Below are 16,471 nucleotides of genomic sequence, written 5' to 3'. Positions count from 1 at the left end.
ATGTATTTTATTTCATAACAATTTCTTCTTTTTTTTATATATTATTTTTTTTAATATATTTTTTGATATTTTAACGTGAATCAAGTGTTCTGTATACAAAAAAAAAACTATTTTTTGGGGAGGAAATAGCGAATAATAGCTAATAAACGGATAGATTTTATTTATTTATTTATTTTAATTTATGTTATTTTTTTCAATATTTTAAATCGAATAAAGTGTTCTAAATGTGAAAAGAAATATTTTTCTTTGCTAAAGAGTGAATAATGGCTGAAAAAGGGACAGAAGTCATATCAGGAGGCACGCACACATCACACCCCGTAACTCCCTATAATACTAACCTATAAAATTCAAACTCTGCCCAAAATTAGAATTTAATGTATCGAACAATTGTACTGAAGGATTTTTTTATAGACCAAATAGTGGACCCACAATGGGCCAAAATAAGTTTTGCTTACTAACCGGGAGGAGGTGTTTTAAGCTAAATATTCGCGGGGGAGGTATGTGAAGCATGGCGTAGTTGGTAAAGCTGTGTGGCAAGTTAGATTTGTTGTTCGAAACCCTGAGACGGTCGACATTAAAATTTTTTCTTTTTTTATATATTATTTTTTTAAATATATTTCATGAAATTTCAGCGAGAATCAAGTGTTCTGCATACAAAAAAAACTATTTTTTCTTTGGGAAATAGCGAATAATAGCTAATAAACGGATAAATTTCGGATAAATTTTATTTATTTATTTATTTTAATTTATATTATTTTTTTAACTTCTTTTCAATATTTTAAAGCGAATAAAGTCTTCATTATGTGAAAAGAAATATTTTACTTTGTTAATGAGCGAATAATGTCTGAAAAAGGGACAGAAGTCATATCAGGAGGCACGCACACATCACACCCCGTAACTCCCTATAATACTAACCTATAAATTTCAAACTCCGCCCAAAATTAGAATTTAATGTATCGAACAATTTTATTGAAGGATTTTTTTATAGACCAATTAGTGGGCCCACAAAGGGCCAAAATAAGTTTTGTTTACTCAACGGGAGGAGATGCTTTAAGCTAAATATTCGCGGGGGAGGTATGTGAGGCATGGCGTAGTTGGTAAAGCTGTGTGGCAAGTTAGATTTGCCGTTCGAAACCCTGTGACGGTCGACATTCAATTTCTTCTTTTTTTTATATATAATTTTTTTTAATATATTTTTTGATATTTTAACGTGAATCAAGTGTTCTGTATACAAAAAAAACTATTTTTTCTTTGGGAAATAGCGAATAATAGCTAATAAACGGATACATTTTATTTATTTATTTATTTTAATTTATATTATTTTTTTCAATATTTTAAATCGAATAAAGTGTTCTATATGTGAAAAGAAATATTTTTCTTTGCTAAAGAGTGAATAATGGCTGAAAAAGGGACAGAAGTCATATCAGGAGGCACGCACACATCACACCCCTTAACTCCCTATAATATTAATCTATAAATTTCAAAATCAGCCCAAAATTAGAATTTAATGTATCAAACGATTGCACTGAAGGATTTTCTTATAGACCAATTAGTGGGCCCACTATGGGCCAAAATAAGTTTTGTTTACTAACCGGAAGGAGGTGTTTTAAGCTAAATAATCGCGGGGGAGGCATGTGAAGCATTGCGCAGCTGGGAAAGCTGTGTGACAAGTTAGATTTGTTGTTCCGGGGGCCACGGGTTTGAAACCCTGAGACGGTCAGATTTTCAAAAAAAAAATTTTTTTTGTTTATTTTTAATTATATTATTTTTTTTAATGTGTTTTTCGATATTCTGGAGGTTCCTGCATGTAGGAAAAAAATTTTGTTTTTTGGAAAAGTGGGAAAAAACTGGAAAAATCCAGGAAAATCAGTTTATTTGCCCTTTTTCGACTTATATTGTAACATTTTGGATATTCTAGCATGTATGGGGTGTTTTCTGTGTGTGAAGTCCAGCAAAGAAAGCGTAATGGAATAATAAAAAGAAAAGAATAAAAAAATAAAATGGCTCGAGAAAGGTTCAAATTTCAAGACCCCCTAGCTCCCTTTAATATCAAGGTATAATTTTCAAGCTCGAACCCTAAGTAGGGGTCTATGTTCCAAACAAGGATGCTGAAGATAATTCTAATAGGCCAATTAGGGGGGTCACTGTGGACCCCTAAAGGTATATTGCGAAGATGAGTGGAGGGAGCTTTTGAAGCGAAACTTTGGAAGGCTTTACGTGTCAACGTGGACTGGAAGGTAGGCCACCAGACAAGCAAGTTTGCTGCAAGACGGAGGAGTACTGGGTTGGAATCCCAGGGACGGTCAAATTTTCAAAAAATTTTCTTTTCTTTTTTTTTTTTTTTGTTTATTTTAAATTATATTATTCCTTTTATGTGTTTTTCGATATTCTGGAGGTTCCTGCATGTAGGAAAAAAAAATTTTATTGGGAAAATGGAAAAAAACTGGAAAAATCCATTAAAATCAGTTTACTTGCTCTTTTTCGACTTCTATTGTAACATTTTGGATATTCTAGCTTTTTCTGTGTGTGAAGTCCAGCAAAGAAAGCGTAATGGAATAATTAAAAAAAAAGAAAGGTTCAAATTTCTAGACCCCCTTGCTCCCTTTAATATCAAGGTATTATTTTCAAACTCGAACCCTAAGTAAGGGTTTATGGTCCAAACAAGGCTGCTGAAGATAATTTTTATGGGCCAATTAGGGGGGTCACAGGGGGCCCCTAAATGTATATTGCGAAGATGAGAGGAGTGAGCTTTTAAAGCGAAACTGTGGTAGGCTTCACGTATCACCGTGGACTGGAAGGCAGGCCACCAGACAAGCAAGTTCGCTGCAGGAAGAAGGGGCCCTGGGTTAGAATCCCAGAGACGGTCAAACTTTCAAAAAATTTTCTTTTTTTGTTTCTGTTTAATTTAAATTATATTATTTTTTTATGTGTTTTTCGATATTCTGGAGGTTTCTGCATGCAGGAAAAAAAATTTTTAGTGGGAAAATTTGAAAAAACTGGAAAATCCAGGAAAATCAGTTTATTTGCGCTTTTTCGACTTCTATTGTAACATTTTGGATATTCTAGCATGCATGGGGTGTTTTCTGTGTGTGAAGTTCAGCAAAGAAAGCGTAATGGAATAATATAAAATAAAAAAATAAAAAGAATAAAATGGCTCGAGAAAGGTTCAAATTTCAAGACCCCCTAGCACCCTTTAATATCAAGGTATAATTTTCATACTCGAACCTCTGGTAGGCTTCACGTGTCACCGTGGACTGGAAGGTAGGCCACCAGACAAGCAAGTTTGCTGCAGGAGGGAGGAGTCCTGGGTTCGAATCCCAGGGACGGTCAAATTTTCAAAAAAATTTTCTTTTTTTTTCTTCTTTTGTTTATTTTAAATTATATTATTTTTTTATGTGTTTTTTGATATTCAGGAGGTTCCTGCATGTAGGGAAAAAAAATTTATTGGGAAAATGGGAAAAAAACAGGAAAATCCAGGAAAATCAGTTTATTTGCTCTTTTTCAGCTTCTATTGTAACATTTTGGATATTGTAGCATGCATGGGGTGTTTTCTGTGTGTGAAGTCCAGCAAAGAAAGCCTAATGGAAAAATAAAGAAAAAAGAATAAAAAGAATAAAATGGCTCGAGAAAGGTTCAAATTTCAAGACCCCCTAGCACCCTTTAATATCAAGGTATAATTTTCATACTCGAACCTCTGGTAGGCTTCACGTGTCACCGTGGACTGGAAGGTAGGCCACCAGACAAGCAAGTTTGCTGTAGGAGGGAGGGGTCCTGGGTTCGAATCCCAGGGACAGTAAAATTTTCAAAAATTTTCTTTTTTTTGTTGTTTATTTTAAATTATATTATTTTTTTATGTGTTTTTCGATATTCTGGAGGTTCCTGCATGTAGGAAAAAAAATTTGTTTTTTGGAAAAGTGGGAAAAAACTGGAAAAATCCAGGAAAATCAGTTTATTTGCCCTTTTTCGACTTATATTGTAACATTTTGGATATTCTAGCATGTATGGGGTGTTTTCTGTGTGTGAAGTCCAGCAAAGAAAGCGTAATGGAATAATAAAAAGAAAAGAATAAAAAAATAAAATGGCTCGAGAAAGGTTCAAATTTCAAGACCCCCTAGCTCCCTTTAATATCAAGGTATAATTTTCAAGCTCGAACCCTAAGTAGGGGTCTATGTTCCAAACAAGGATGCTGAAGATAATTCTAATAGGCCAATTAGGGGGGTCACTGTGGACCCCTAAAGGTATATTGCGAAGATGAGTGGAGGGAGCTTTTGAAGCGAAACTTTGGAAGGCTTTACGTGTCAACGTGGACTGGAAGGTAGGCCACCAGACAAGCAAGTTTGCTGCAAGACGGAGGAGTACTGGGTTGGAATCCCAGGGACGGTCAAATTTTCAAAAAATTTTCTTTTCTTTTTTTTTTTTTTTGTTTATTTTAAATTATATTATTCCTTTTATGTGTTTTTCGATATTCTGGAGGTTCCTGCATGTAGGAAAAAAAAAATTTTATTGGGAAAATGGAAAAAAACTGGAAAAATCCATTAAAATCAGTTTACTTGCTCTTTTTCGACTTCTATTGTAACATTTTGGATATTCTAGCTTTTTCTGTGTGTGAAGTCCAGCAAAGAAAGCGTAATGGAATAATTAAAAAAAAAGAAAGGTTCAAATTTCTAGACCCCCTTGCTCCCTTTAATATCAAGGTATTATTTTCAAACTCGAACCCTAAGTAAGGGTTTATGGTCCAAACAAGGCTGCTGAAGATAATTTTTATGGGCCAATTAGGGGGGTCACAGGGGGCCCCTAAATGTATATTGCGAAGATGAGAGGAGTGAGCTTTTAAAGCGAAACTGTGGTAGGCTTCACGTATCACCGTGGACTGGAAGGCAGGCCACCAGACAAGCAAGTTCGCTGCAGGAAGAAGGGGCCCTGGGTTAGAATCCCAGAGACGGTCAAACTTTCAAAAAATTTTCTTTTTTTGTTTCTGTTTATTTTAAATTATATTATTTTTTTATGTGTTTTTCGATATTCTGGAGGTTTCTGCATGCAGGAAAAAAAATTTTTAGTGGGAAAATTTGAAAAAACTGGAAAATCCAGGAAAATCAGTTTATTTGCGCTTTTTCGACTTCTATTGTAACATTTTGGATATTCTAGCATGCATGGGGTGTTTTCTGTGTGTGAAGTTCAGCAAAGAAAGCGTAATGGAATAATATAAAATAAAAAAATAAAAAGAATAAAATGGCTCGAGAAAGGTTCAAATTTCAAGACCCCCTAGCACCCTTTAATATCAAGGTATAATTTTCATACTCGAACCTCTGGTAGGCTTCACGTGTCACCGTGGACTGGAAGGTAGGCCACCAGACAAGCAAGTTTGCTGCAGGAGGGAGGAGTCCTGGGTTCGAATCCCAGGGACGGTCAAATTTTCAAAAAAATTTTCTTTTTTTTTCTTCTTTTGTTTATTTTAAATTATATTATTTTTTTATGTGTTTTTTGATATTCAGGAGGTTCCTGCATGTAGGGAAAAAAAATTTATTGGGAAAATGGGAAAAAAACAAGAAAATCCAGGAAAATCAGTTTATTTGCTCTTTTTCAGCTTCTATTGTAACATTTTGGATATTGTAGCATGCATGGGGTGTTTTCTGTGTGTGAAGTCCAGCAAAGAAAGCGTAATGGAAAAATAAAGAAAAAAGAATAAAAAAATAAAATGGCTCGAGAAAGGTTCAAATTTCAAGACCCCCTAGCTCCCTTTAATATCAAGGTATAATTTTCAAACTCGAACCCTAAGTAGGGGTCTATGGTCCAAACAAGGCTGCTGAAGATAATTTTTATAGGCCAATTAGGGGGGTCACAGTTGACCCCTAAAGGTATATTGCAAAGATGAGAGGAGAGAGCTTTTGAAGCGAAACTGTGGTAGGCTTCACGTATCACTGTGGACTGGAAGGTAGGCCACCAGACAAGCAAGTTTGCTGTAGGAGGGAGGGGTCCTGGGTTCGAATCCCAGGGACAGTAAAATTTTCAAAAATTTTCTTTTTTTTGTTGTTTATTTTAAATTATATTATTTTTTTATGTGTTTTTCGATATTCTGGAGGTTCCTGCATGTAGGAAAAAAATTTGTTTTTTGGAAAAGTGGGAAAAAACTGGAAAAATCCAGGAAAATCAGTTTATTTGCTCTTTTTCGACTTCTATTGTAACATTTTGGATATTCTAGCATGCATGGGGTGTTTTCAGTGTGTGAAGCCCAGCAAAGAAAGCGTAATGGAATAATTAAAAAAAAAAAGAAAGGTTCAAATTTCTAGAACCCCTTGCTCCCTTTAATATCAAGGTATTATTTTCAAACTCGAACCCTAAGTAAGGGTCTATGGTCCAAACAAGGCTGCTGAAGATAATTTTTATAGGCCAATTAGGGGGGTCACAGTTGACCCCTAAAGGTATATTGCAAAGATGAGAGGAGGGAGCTTTTGAAGCGAAAGTGTGGCAGGATTCACTATCACCGTGGACTGGAAGGAAGGCCACCAGACAAGCAAGTTCGCTGCAGGAAGAAGGGGTCCAGGGTTCGAATCCCAGGGACGGTAAAATTTTCAAAATATTTTCTTCTTTTCTTCTTTTTGTTTATTTTAAGCTATATTATTTTTTTATGTGTTTTTCGATATTCTGGAGGTTCCTGCATGTAGGAGAAAAATTCTTTTTATTGGGAAAATGGGAAAAAAACTGGAAAAATCCAGGAAAATCAGTTTATTTGCTCTTTTTCGACTTCTATTGTAACATTTTGGATATTCTAGCATGCATGGGGTGTTTTCTGTGTGAAGTCCAGTAAAGAAAACGTAATGGAATAATAAAAAAAAACGAATAAAATAATAAAATGGCTCGAGAAAGGTTCAAATTTCAAGACCCCCTAGCTCGTGCTCTTGCGCGCCGAAGCCTATCAATTAAAACGTATTGGCGTTTTATATAATATAGATTAGCCATATGATGCTCACTACGTGCTCTTTCGCGCCGAATCCAATCAATTAAAAATGAAAACTGTTGCTACCGCGAGAAAGGAAATATCATCGGTTTTATTGATACATACGTACGTATTAGCGTTTTATATAATATAGATCGATAAACACTAGTTTTGTGTTATAATTCATAAAAATACTCTACAAAGATCGATTATTACACGTGGATCAATATGAAAATTCCAAACGTGTTTAACAATTCCTATGGGGTGAACATCACTTTCCCTTTTTAATACCGTTATCTTTTGATGCCATGACAAATTGCTTGATCGTTGGATTCTCATCACTGTGATATATTGTCATGTATTTGGCCGTTCGAGGCTTTCATTACGAACTATCACGCCTACGCAATCGAATTGGGACGTTCCCTCTCTAAAAGTTTCAGTTTAGATTCCTCACCTGTTAGCGTTGAGTTAAGACGCATCTTTTGTATTCTAAATTCGAAGTGTTGTAATTAATTAATAAATAGTTCTTGTTAAATATAAGAGTGTTATTTCCTTAAACCCCACGCTATGGGACAGCACATATATAATATTATGATACAAATATTATGTTATTAATTATGTAATATATAACGTGATTAATAATGTCTTATGTGGATCTTAAAAATGTTGTCTTTCCAGAATATTTGAATATGATTTTTGGGATGCCTTATAAAGATAACTTGAATCGGAAACTCAAAACCGTGTTATTCTTGTTTCTATTGGCTAATAATGCTCTTTCATGTATTTCATTACTATATATTATGACTATTTTGTGAGTATTTTATGACTATTTATGACTTATGTGAGTATTTTATGACTATTTATGACTCTTTTGTGAGTATTTTATGAGTATTTATGACTTATTTTTCGGACATTTCTACAGAATCTGAAAAGACTTCAGAAACACCTTTACTGGTTGAAAAGAATTTTGGGCCTATTTCATCGTCTACAATTTCTAAAGCTGCTACAGAGCAAGGCAACGGAAACAAAAGAGTGAAGCTTGTTATTCCACCCCAAGTGACTGGATCTGGGCGTACAGTGCGCATTCCAGCACGTTATGCATGAGGTTCTTCATCGTTCGAGTAACTCACTAGGGGGGGAGTGCTATGGTGCGCAAGAGCAATAACATAACAAGCATTTATATTTAGTTTTATGAAAAATAAAAACAACGTTGCTAAGACAACTCAATATTAATTACTATATTGACGTTCCAGACATTGGGATGTAAAAGTATTAATGGATTTATATATTTTATATTAACGGTAAATAACTGTGTATATGGATGGTTGGCCTAATGTAAACAATAACAAGCGTCCTTAAACCGGAAGAAATTTAGAAAATTTCCGGTGTATCCCTCCGCTTATGTTATGACTATGAGGCGATGTGTAAATAAGCCTAAATTCTATGCAGTTTTGTTATTGTAATTTGGGTTCAAATCTAAACGTAATTGTACCATTCATAAGAGCTTTCAGAAATGTATTGATACTCAAAGGTCGTAAGGCCAAAAAAAATTTTGAAAGTTAATATCTCATTGTGAATAATTCTTAAGGTTTGCCATGTTTTGTATTTTATCCCTTATTTAGCTACATTGGAATAAAATGTCGCAAAAATATCTTTTTAAGTTAGTCTGATTAGAAAATATTCTTAAGATTATAATATTAATATGATAATGCTGAAGTTTAAAGGCTGAAAGAAAGAACTCGGTACATGTGAAATACTGCAAAAGATATGATAGCGCGTACATAGTAGGAAGATAGAAAACCTTCCGTTACAGGGTTATAAGAAGATTGATGGATATGAGCTAGCGCCAAGCTCACTCCGCTCAGTTACCAATTCCCAAATTGACCAAATATCAATATTAACCAGGGGTGCTTGACTTCGGTGATCTGCTGGGAACTCCATGTCTTAACGATCAGTCCACTGCGGGACAAAAATAGAAAACCGGAAACTTCGTGTTCAGAAAATGAATAATTTTTCATTCTGTGTTTGAAAAAGGCTTAAAATGAGCTAAATTTTAACTTTCATGCTGCAAATTAAGAGATATTTAACTTCGTTAATAATGTCTAAGTCTAGATTGCCAGTTGTTGTAATCTTAGGATGCACTGGAACTGGAAAGTCTAAACTTGCTATAAACTTGGCTACAAAATTTGGCGGGGAAATAATAAGTGCAGATTCAATGCAGGTGTGTTTTGCATTCTCTTAAAATAACTTTTTCAGGCGTATAATTCTTCCAACTAATAAATTCAGTTACAATTGCTCATATAAGAGTTAAAATATTTAATAGACTTGTAATTCCTTTGTCTTTTAAGTTGCAATGCACGTACAGAAATAGTTTTTCTACTTATCAGGAAGTCGAGACAATTTTTAAACTAAATCCGACAAAAATTAGAATCAATTGCACCACATTGTATGTATTCATTTGTTTTGTTTTTTTGTATTATTATAGACACCGCTCTCTCCAAAAGAGTTGGGAGATGAAGGAATGGCAAAACAGCTCCGCAACTCCTTTAATCATCATATAGTGCGTATATATTATGATGAAATCGGAGATATTTCCGTATCGTGATCTATCGAGCCAACTACAATCGCCAGGGTGCTAAAAAGATTTTTAACACAGATTTTGCACATTTTTGAAAAAAAAAAAGAATATGTAGATGTTTGCAGGGATGTTGTTCATGTTATACCTTTCGAGTTGGTCTTTTTCTGAGATGATTTTTTTTACTTTCTCGTGGGCCACTGCCCACAAGTTTCCAATTCTGCCGCAGATCACGATATAGAAATCCCACAAAAACTATAATACGCATTTTAATTTTTCCATTGTGCCGGTCAGGCGGTTAGCGTGCCTGACTGCGAAGCCAATGGTTACAGCTCCGAATCCCGCTCTGGGCATGAATGTTTCTCTCTTTGTGTTGTTTTTGTCCTCTGTTGTGTGTGAATGTGGCCCACCCTATGAACGAATATTTGTGGCATGGGTAATGTTGCTCGCCTCCGTGACTTAGGTTTACAGGTGCCCACTGGGTAATGTTAAATAAGCAACACTTCCTGCATCTTCCCAGGTGAAGAACGAAAAGTTCAGTACCTGCCGTTAGCGATAAAAAGAAGAAAAAATTTTCCATTGTTGTTTATAACTTAAATAATAAATATTCTTGAGCCAAAGTGATTAAGCATTCACTTGATGAGACTTGTGTTCGAATTGACATGTTAATTCACATACTGCTCTCGCTTTGCAGTAGCAACAGTTCCTAGATACAATACATTCATTGGTAACGGGATCATACCAGGGATATTTCCGTATTGTGATATGTTGTGCCAACTGCAATCGCCAGGGTGCCAAATAGATTTTAAACTTGCGAATTGAAAAAAAAAACATTTAGATGTTTGCAAGGGGGTGGTATTGAGTTATAACTTTTGAGTTGATCCCTTTCTGTCATGATTTTTTCTTTAGCTTATCGAGGGCCGCTGCCCGGAAGTTGCCAAGACTTGGCGATTATTCTGCCACAGATCATGATACGGAAATCTTCCCAATTGTACTATATAGCTAACTCATAATTTAATTTTAAATACTTAAATATTATTAAATCTAATAATTAAAAAGCTGAAAGTACTTAATGTATGTTGGTGCTTTTACTATAAATAAAATTTTCCTTTTTCTTATTATGGTAAGATTTCCTTATCGTGATTTGCAGCAGAATAATCGCTTAATTTAGTTAACTTACGGGTAGCAATTCACGAGAAATTAAAAGAAAACATCACTGAAGGTGACCAACACGAAGGGTATAACTTGTAGCAGCCTCTAGGCAAACTGTTCTATGTTTGTTTGTTTTTTTAATTTCAAGTTTAATATCCATTTGGCATGTAGGTGATTGGCACATCAGATCATGTACTCTTTGAGTTGGTCTATATGTTTCCTCTTTTTTTAGTTTCCGTAAAGTATTATTCTGCCGTAGTTCACAATAAGAAATCTTCCCTCCGCCGTGGCAGAATCGCACCAACATTGTCGCAGAAGGCTACAGAGGTCTTGCAGAACGATTTTTCTTTTGAAAAGTTACAAAAAAATAACCTTTCTTTTCTACAGAAATTTACACTTAATATTCATGCATTTAGATTATCACTTTTTTAACTTGCTCAATTCACGCCACACTTGATCTAATGTTTCGGCAGTTATTGATTTTCATGTGGTTTTTAAATATCCCGAAATATATTTCAAACATTCTGGAAAATTGTGCATTTGAGTTCTTAAAGGCAATATGGATATTCTATTCGCAGTTAATGCTATTGATTTCTCCGTAGTTTTTAAATCCGATATTTTTCTTCGATATTATTTATTACCACAACTTAATCTCAAAGCAAAACACACATTTGAGGCGCCTGAATTGCGTGATTTTGCCGTCAATCTTTTTATCGGCAATTACAAATACCGATTTCATAGTTTTCGATTCTTTTTTTGTGATGATTATTTACAAACGGCGAAGAAAGAAAAAATTTGAGCATTTCCCAGCCCCTGCCCCCCCCCCCAAAAAAAATACAAATTTATTACATTTTCAATTAAAAAAAAAACATATATAGTTCTTTCTTTTGTAAACACAGCACTTTTTTTATTTTAAATTAATACCATATATGTTAGTTATTATTAAAAGTATCTTGCAGAAAGATATTAGTGATAGAGAGTTTTGTTACAGATAGCTCGAAAAAATTCTCCCACAGGGCTTTCCTCAAACTTCAAGCAGTAAAAGTTTACAGTATTGCTCTACTCTTCTTTTGTTTTTTTAGAGATTTTTTATTGTCTTGCAGTAAACAGGGAAAATTACTTTGAGGAGTAGGATTTATCTTAATAAGAAACCACGATAAAAATAGGCGAATAGAAAATTTTATTTATTGTAAAAGATTCTAAGTACAGCGCCCAATTCAAGGGGTGCTCTATCCCATAACATATATCTACATTCTAACCAATTTCATATACAAGTAAAATTTCCAAGTTTCAGTGATATCTTTTAATTTAAGGGTTTTCTATTATATTGGATTAGACCGATATACTATACTGCATGATCATGTTGTGTTATTAAGTCCTTGATTATTATGTGAATGTTTTTATTTTATAATAGTCGTTAAGCAGCTGACACAGATTTTCGAGTTTACAACTACTAGTGTTCAACTCCATAACCTTGTAATTTTGAACCTAATCCAGAAAGCAAGGGATGTCCTGGATCAAGTATTAGGAGAAATTTGCCTTCTTCTTGATGGAACTAACCCGTTACATGGAGAGGAAAACCTACCATAGTAAGCCAAAACCTCGTTAAAAGGCTCTATCCCCTGAACGGCTCTTAATGTGGGAATAGACTTTTTAAATATATCAGAGCATGCTATTGGATGCTGAAAATTCTTCATCCTTAGCACAAACAAAGCACTACCTAGGTTGAACTAGTATTGAAATTTGTTTCATAAACTCAAATTTCTAATCTTAATTTTCAATGTCTACAATGACATTGTATTTAAGCCTTAATGGCTCAGGGGATAGAGCATTCCAATGAGGTGAACCGGCTTCGAATCCCGACGATGGCCGATCGATCGTGCATCCGGCTTGCACCAGCCACAGGCGTGAAATATCCTCAGCGGTAGAGGAATCGTGGGTCCCATTGCGCTCAGAGAACCTCCTACGAAAGAGCGCGAGTTGGTCCCGTGATCTTTTCCTCCATGTAACCCAAATGCGGGTTAGTTCCATCAAAAAAGTGCACACGAGGCAAATTTTTCCCAATACTTGATCCAGAAGTTTCCTTGTCTTCTGGATTGGATTCAAGGAGTTGAACAGTGGTAATTGTGTTGGCTGTTCAATGACCGTCATGAAATAAAATATGTATATTTTTAAAGCTAAAATATTTATTCATTTTTAGGTTTACAAAGGATTAGATATAGTTACCAATAAAGTTTCTGTTGAAGAACAAAAATTAGCTCCTCATCATTGTATTGATTTTCTTGATCCTCTTCAACGTTATACTGTTGTTGATTACAGGAATCAAAGCCTTCCATTAGTATCCTTTCTTATAATCTGCTCTTATTCAATTAAACTTAAATTGTCTCTTTATTTAAGTGTGTAGTCAACCTTCTTCTATTAAAATGTACATAGTCTTATATACTAGTGAATTGTAAATTTGTAGTGGTAGACACACTACAGTACCAGCCACCAGAATTATAGCTGGGATGGAATTCAATGAATAAGTGATTCATTGCTGTTTTTGTAGCTGTATTAAGATCAAGTTACTTTTGAATGCTGAATTGTTCATAGTCATGGGTCGCTCTTGTGTTGCCTTTAGCAGTCGAGTGTGTGGATCGAGACTGAGTAGCAACAGGAGGTGGATAATGCCGCATATAGCAAGTCAACTGTTCAGTTCTGAGCTATTTTGCCTTTATTATTTCAGTTATCTCTTTTTGGAGCGCTCTATTTGCGTTGACTCCATCCTAAAGCTACGTACGTTTGCTGATCGTTTTTCCGAGATTGCATGTCTTTTTTTTTCCTTCTAGCCATCTTCATGTTTTTTTTTTTTCTTTTTCTCTTAGGGGAAAAAAACTCTGATATTTTTAATGTGGTACTCATATTTAAGTTATCACTTAACTAGCTCTGTTCGCAACGATTCCATCCTACATTTGCACCACTTATTCATCATTTTCTGTAGTTCTCATAATTTTTTTATTATTTTTCCGTGTAATTTTGCAAATGTTGATGTTTTTAATACAGTACAGAAACCGTTATCCGGAAAACCAAAAAAACGGAACGAAATTCGATACATTTTCCCGCCATTTAAATAAAATAAAAAAAATTTTCCTCCTAAGATTTTAGGATTTTTCTTTCTTTTTTGAAAGATTTTTACCTTACCATCATTTTGGAAATAATCATTAGTGTATTTCTTCATCTTTTTTTCTTATTTTTTACAAATATATAGATATTTTTTTTCGTTGGGTTCAACAATAAAAAATACGGCATTTTGTAGCGATTCAGAAAACCGGAAAAATCAGTTATCCGGAATAGCGATGGTCCCGATCATTCCGGTTAATCGATTCCCTACTGGACAATGTTATTACGACCAGCAAATTTTTATTTCGATCTATCTCTTTTAACCACTCAGTTTATAACGATTGCAGCATAAATCCACATTGTTTGCCGATCGTGTTTTTTGGTAGTTATTTATTACTTTTTGGCAGCGTTCGTTGATTTAAATCAAAGGAGTTTCTTTAAAAAATCATTGATTTAAATCAACTAATTTTTTTTATCTATATATATTGATTTTAAAAGTTAAAAAACAGTGTTTTAAATTTTTGATACTTTTATTATTTTCTTTTCTTAGTATTAAAATTTAATTTAAATAAATTGCTTCATTAATTAATTTTAGTTAACGAAATTTCTTTCTTGGTGTGTGTTAAATTCCAACACATTTGAAATTACATTTTTAAAAATCTTTTGATTCTTGAGATTGAAAGTACAGATTAAAGTAAACATTTAATGCTGTCTTAATATAGACTTGCATAGCTGTAGAAAGTAATTAATAAACATGAATTCTTTTCAAAAAATAATACAAATAATGTTAATTAAAATTCTTCCTTTTGAATGAAAAAGCGTGAATTAAAATCTACATCATATTTTATTGGTGGAAAATGTATATTTCAGAAGCTTGAGGTTATATTAAAAGGAAATTACCCTAATATCAGGGTTGGCAAGTTTTTGACACATGACGGTTTATACCTTGGTTTTTACCGTCATGTCAAAAACCCATAGTTTTGATAAAACTGTATTTTAATTTGAGTTTAACTGCTTATGATTTAAAATTAATTTATTTTTGGACAATAAAATTAGAAAAAAAGTTGTTAAAAGATATTTAAGAACAGATTTTTTCATTTTCCCAACATGATTATATCAAATCATACTATTTGAAGTAAAATATTCTGATACTAAACAAAATTTTCAACATTTCCAAGCATCATTTTGTTTGGCATATTACATTACTGAAGAATGTCAAGTCATCCCTGACTTAGAGTTGCTAGTAGTTACAAGTTTTTAAAGTTTTGTTTAGCTTATTTCTAATATTTAAGAAATGCCGAATTTTAAATTCTTCTTTTTAGTTCTTGAATTTATTAATAATTCCAAGTTTTTTTTGTTTGTTGGTTTATTTCTAACAATTAAGAAGTGCAGAATTTTGAATCCTTTGCAAATCAAGCTGTAATGATAAAAGTTAAGTATCACTATTTTCAATAAGTATGTTACAATATTTCTGTATGAATGTATATCCTTCTATAAGAATGCGTGTATATAGTTGCAAAATCAATAGCAATCATTTACAACATTCATTTATAAAGGCAATTAAGTGAAAATAGTATATTGTCCGCTATATGCCATAAATTAAAGAAAACAATAGATTTTTGACGGTTTTTACCACTGTCATGTCAAAAACCAGTTTTTCAGTTGTCATGTCAAAAACTTTTTTCTCATAATATGTTTACAGTATCTTTGACATTATCTGATTTTCTATAAAGAAATTTTGTGAAAAAAAATTCCAATGAGTACATAGATTTTCTAAATTTTTTTTTTTAGCTTAACTTATCTATTTTGATATAGAATTAAAAATTAATATTTTAATATAAAAATATATAGATTAAATATTTATTTATTTTTTGATGAATGACTACATTTATAAACACAGTCTGCTACATTTATTTTGTCATTTTAAAAATCAAGAGAAAAAAAAAGAAATCACAATTTTAAATTAAAGTTATGGTTTGCTAACTGAAACTTTGTTTTAATAGTTAAAGTACAGGGGTCTGTCCAAGCCAAATTTACTACCGTTTAAGGATACCTTTACAAATTCAACTTTAGGAAAAATGATAGAATAATCACACAAAATACTTTTTCTTAAAATTTTATTTTGGTGTCTCGTAGGAAACGATAAATCCATATATTTTTACTATATTTGTGTTGATTTTTAATAGGATTTTTAATTTTCACAAAATAGTTACCTCTCAGAAAAACCCAGACAGACCCCTGAAGTATTCTTTAAATTCTCTATTTCATCTAGTCTTTAAATTTTAATCATGCATTTGTTTCAAAATGGTTGCTATGCATTCAAAGCCATGTATTATAATAAAAAATTATTTTAGTTAAAGCTTCTAAAATATTGTTACAATAAGTTTTAATATTAAGTTAATTTGATTAAACATTTATAATTTTTTTTAATCATAAATTAAAGTTCTTACAGTATATTTAAATAAAAATCAAAAAAATCTGATTTAAATCAAAAAAATCCGATTTAAATCAAAAAAATCTGATTCTTTTGATTTTTTTTAAAAAAAAATCAAGAACCCTGGTTTTTGGCCATTTTCATGTAATTTTTCAAATTTAAACATCATTAATTTCATGTTATTAAGACATGCAAATTTAAATTTGAGCTATCACTTCTAGAAACGCATTTGCTTTAAAAAAAATTTATAACTTTGTTTAAAAAATGTTGTCTTTTT

General features: G+C 32.9%; 1 protein-coding gene across 6 annotated transcripts in view; it reads left to right on the top strand.

Annotated features, from left to right (window-relative positions):
- Positions 1-8,758: 8,758 nt before the first annotated feature.
- Positions 8,759-16,471, top strand: part of LOC107444932 (tRNA dimethylallyltransferase) — a 43,017-nt gene continuing 35,304 nt past the window's right edge. For 3 of the 6 annotated variants that reach the window (XM_016059211.3, XM_016059226.3, XM_016059217.3), the window contains exons 1-2: positions 8,759-9,155; positions 12,862-12,999. In XM_016059211.3, coding sequence (XP_015914697.1) covers positions 8,997-9,155; positions 12,862-12,999 — 297 coding nt within the window. In that variant the 5' untranslated portion in view covers positions 8,759-8,996. The remainder of the gene's footprint in view (positions 9,156-12,861; positions 13,000-16,471) is intronic. The other 3 variants (XM_087167391.1, XM_087167393.1, XM_087167392.1) reach the window with 2 other exon arrangements.

The sequence above is a fragment of the Parasteatoda tepidariorum genome, chromosome 7, assembly GCF_982258835.1.
Source record: "Parasteatoda tepidariorum strain Cologne lab strain chromosome 7, Ptep-v5.0, whole genome shotgun sequence".
NCBI lineage: Eukaryota > Metazoa > Arthropoda > Arachnida > Araneae > Theridiidae > Parasteatoda > Parasteatoda tepidariorum.
Note: the sequence above shows the minus strand (reverse complement) of the source record. Positions and strands in the feature narration are given on the sequence as shown.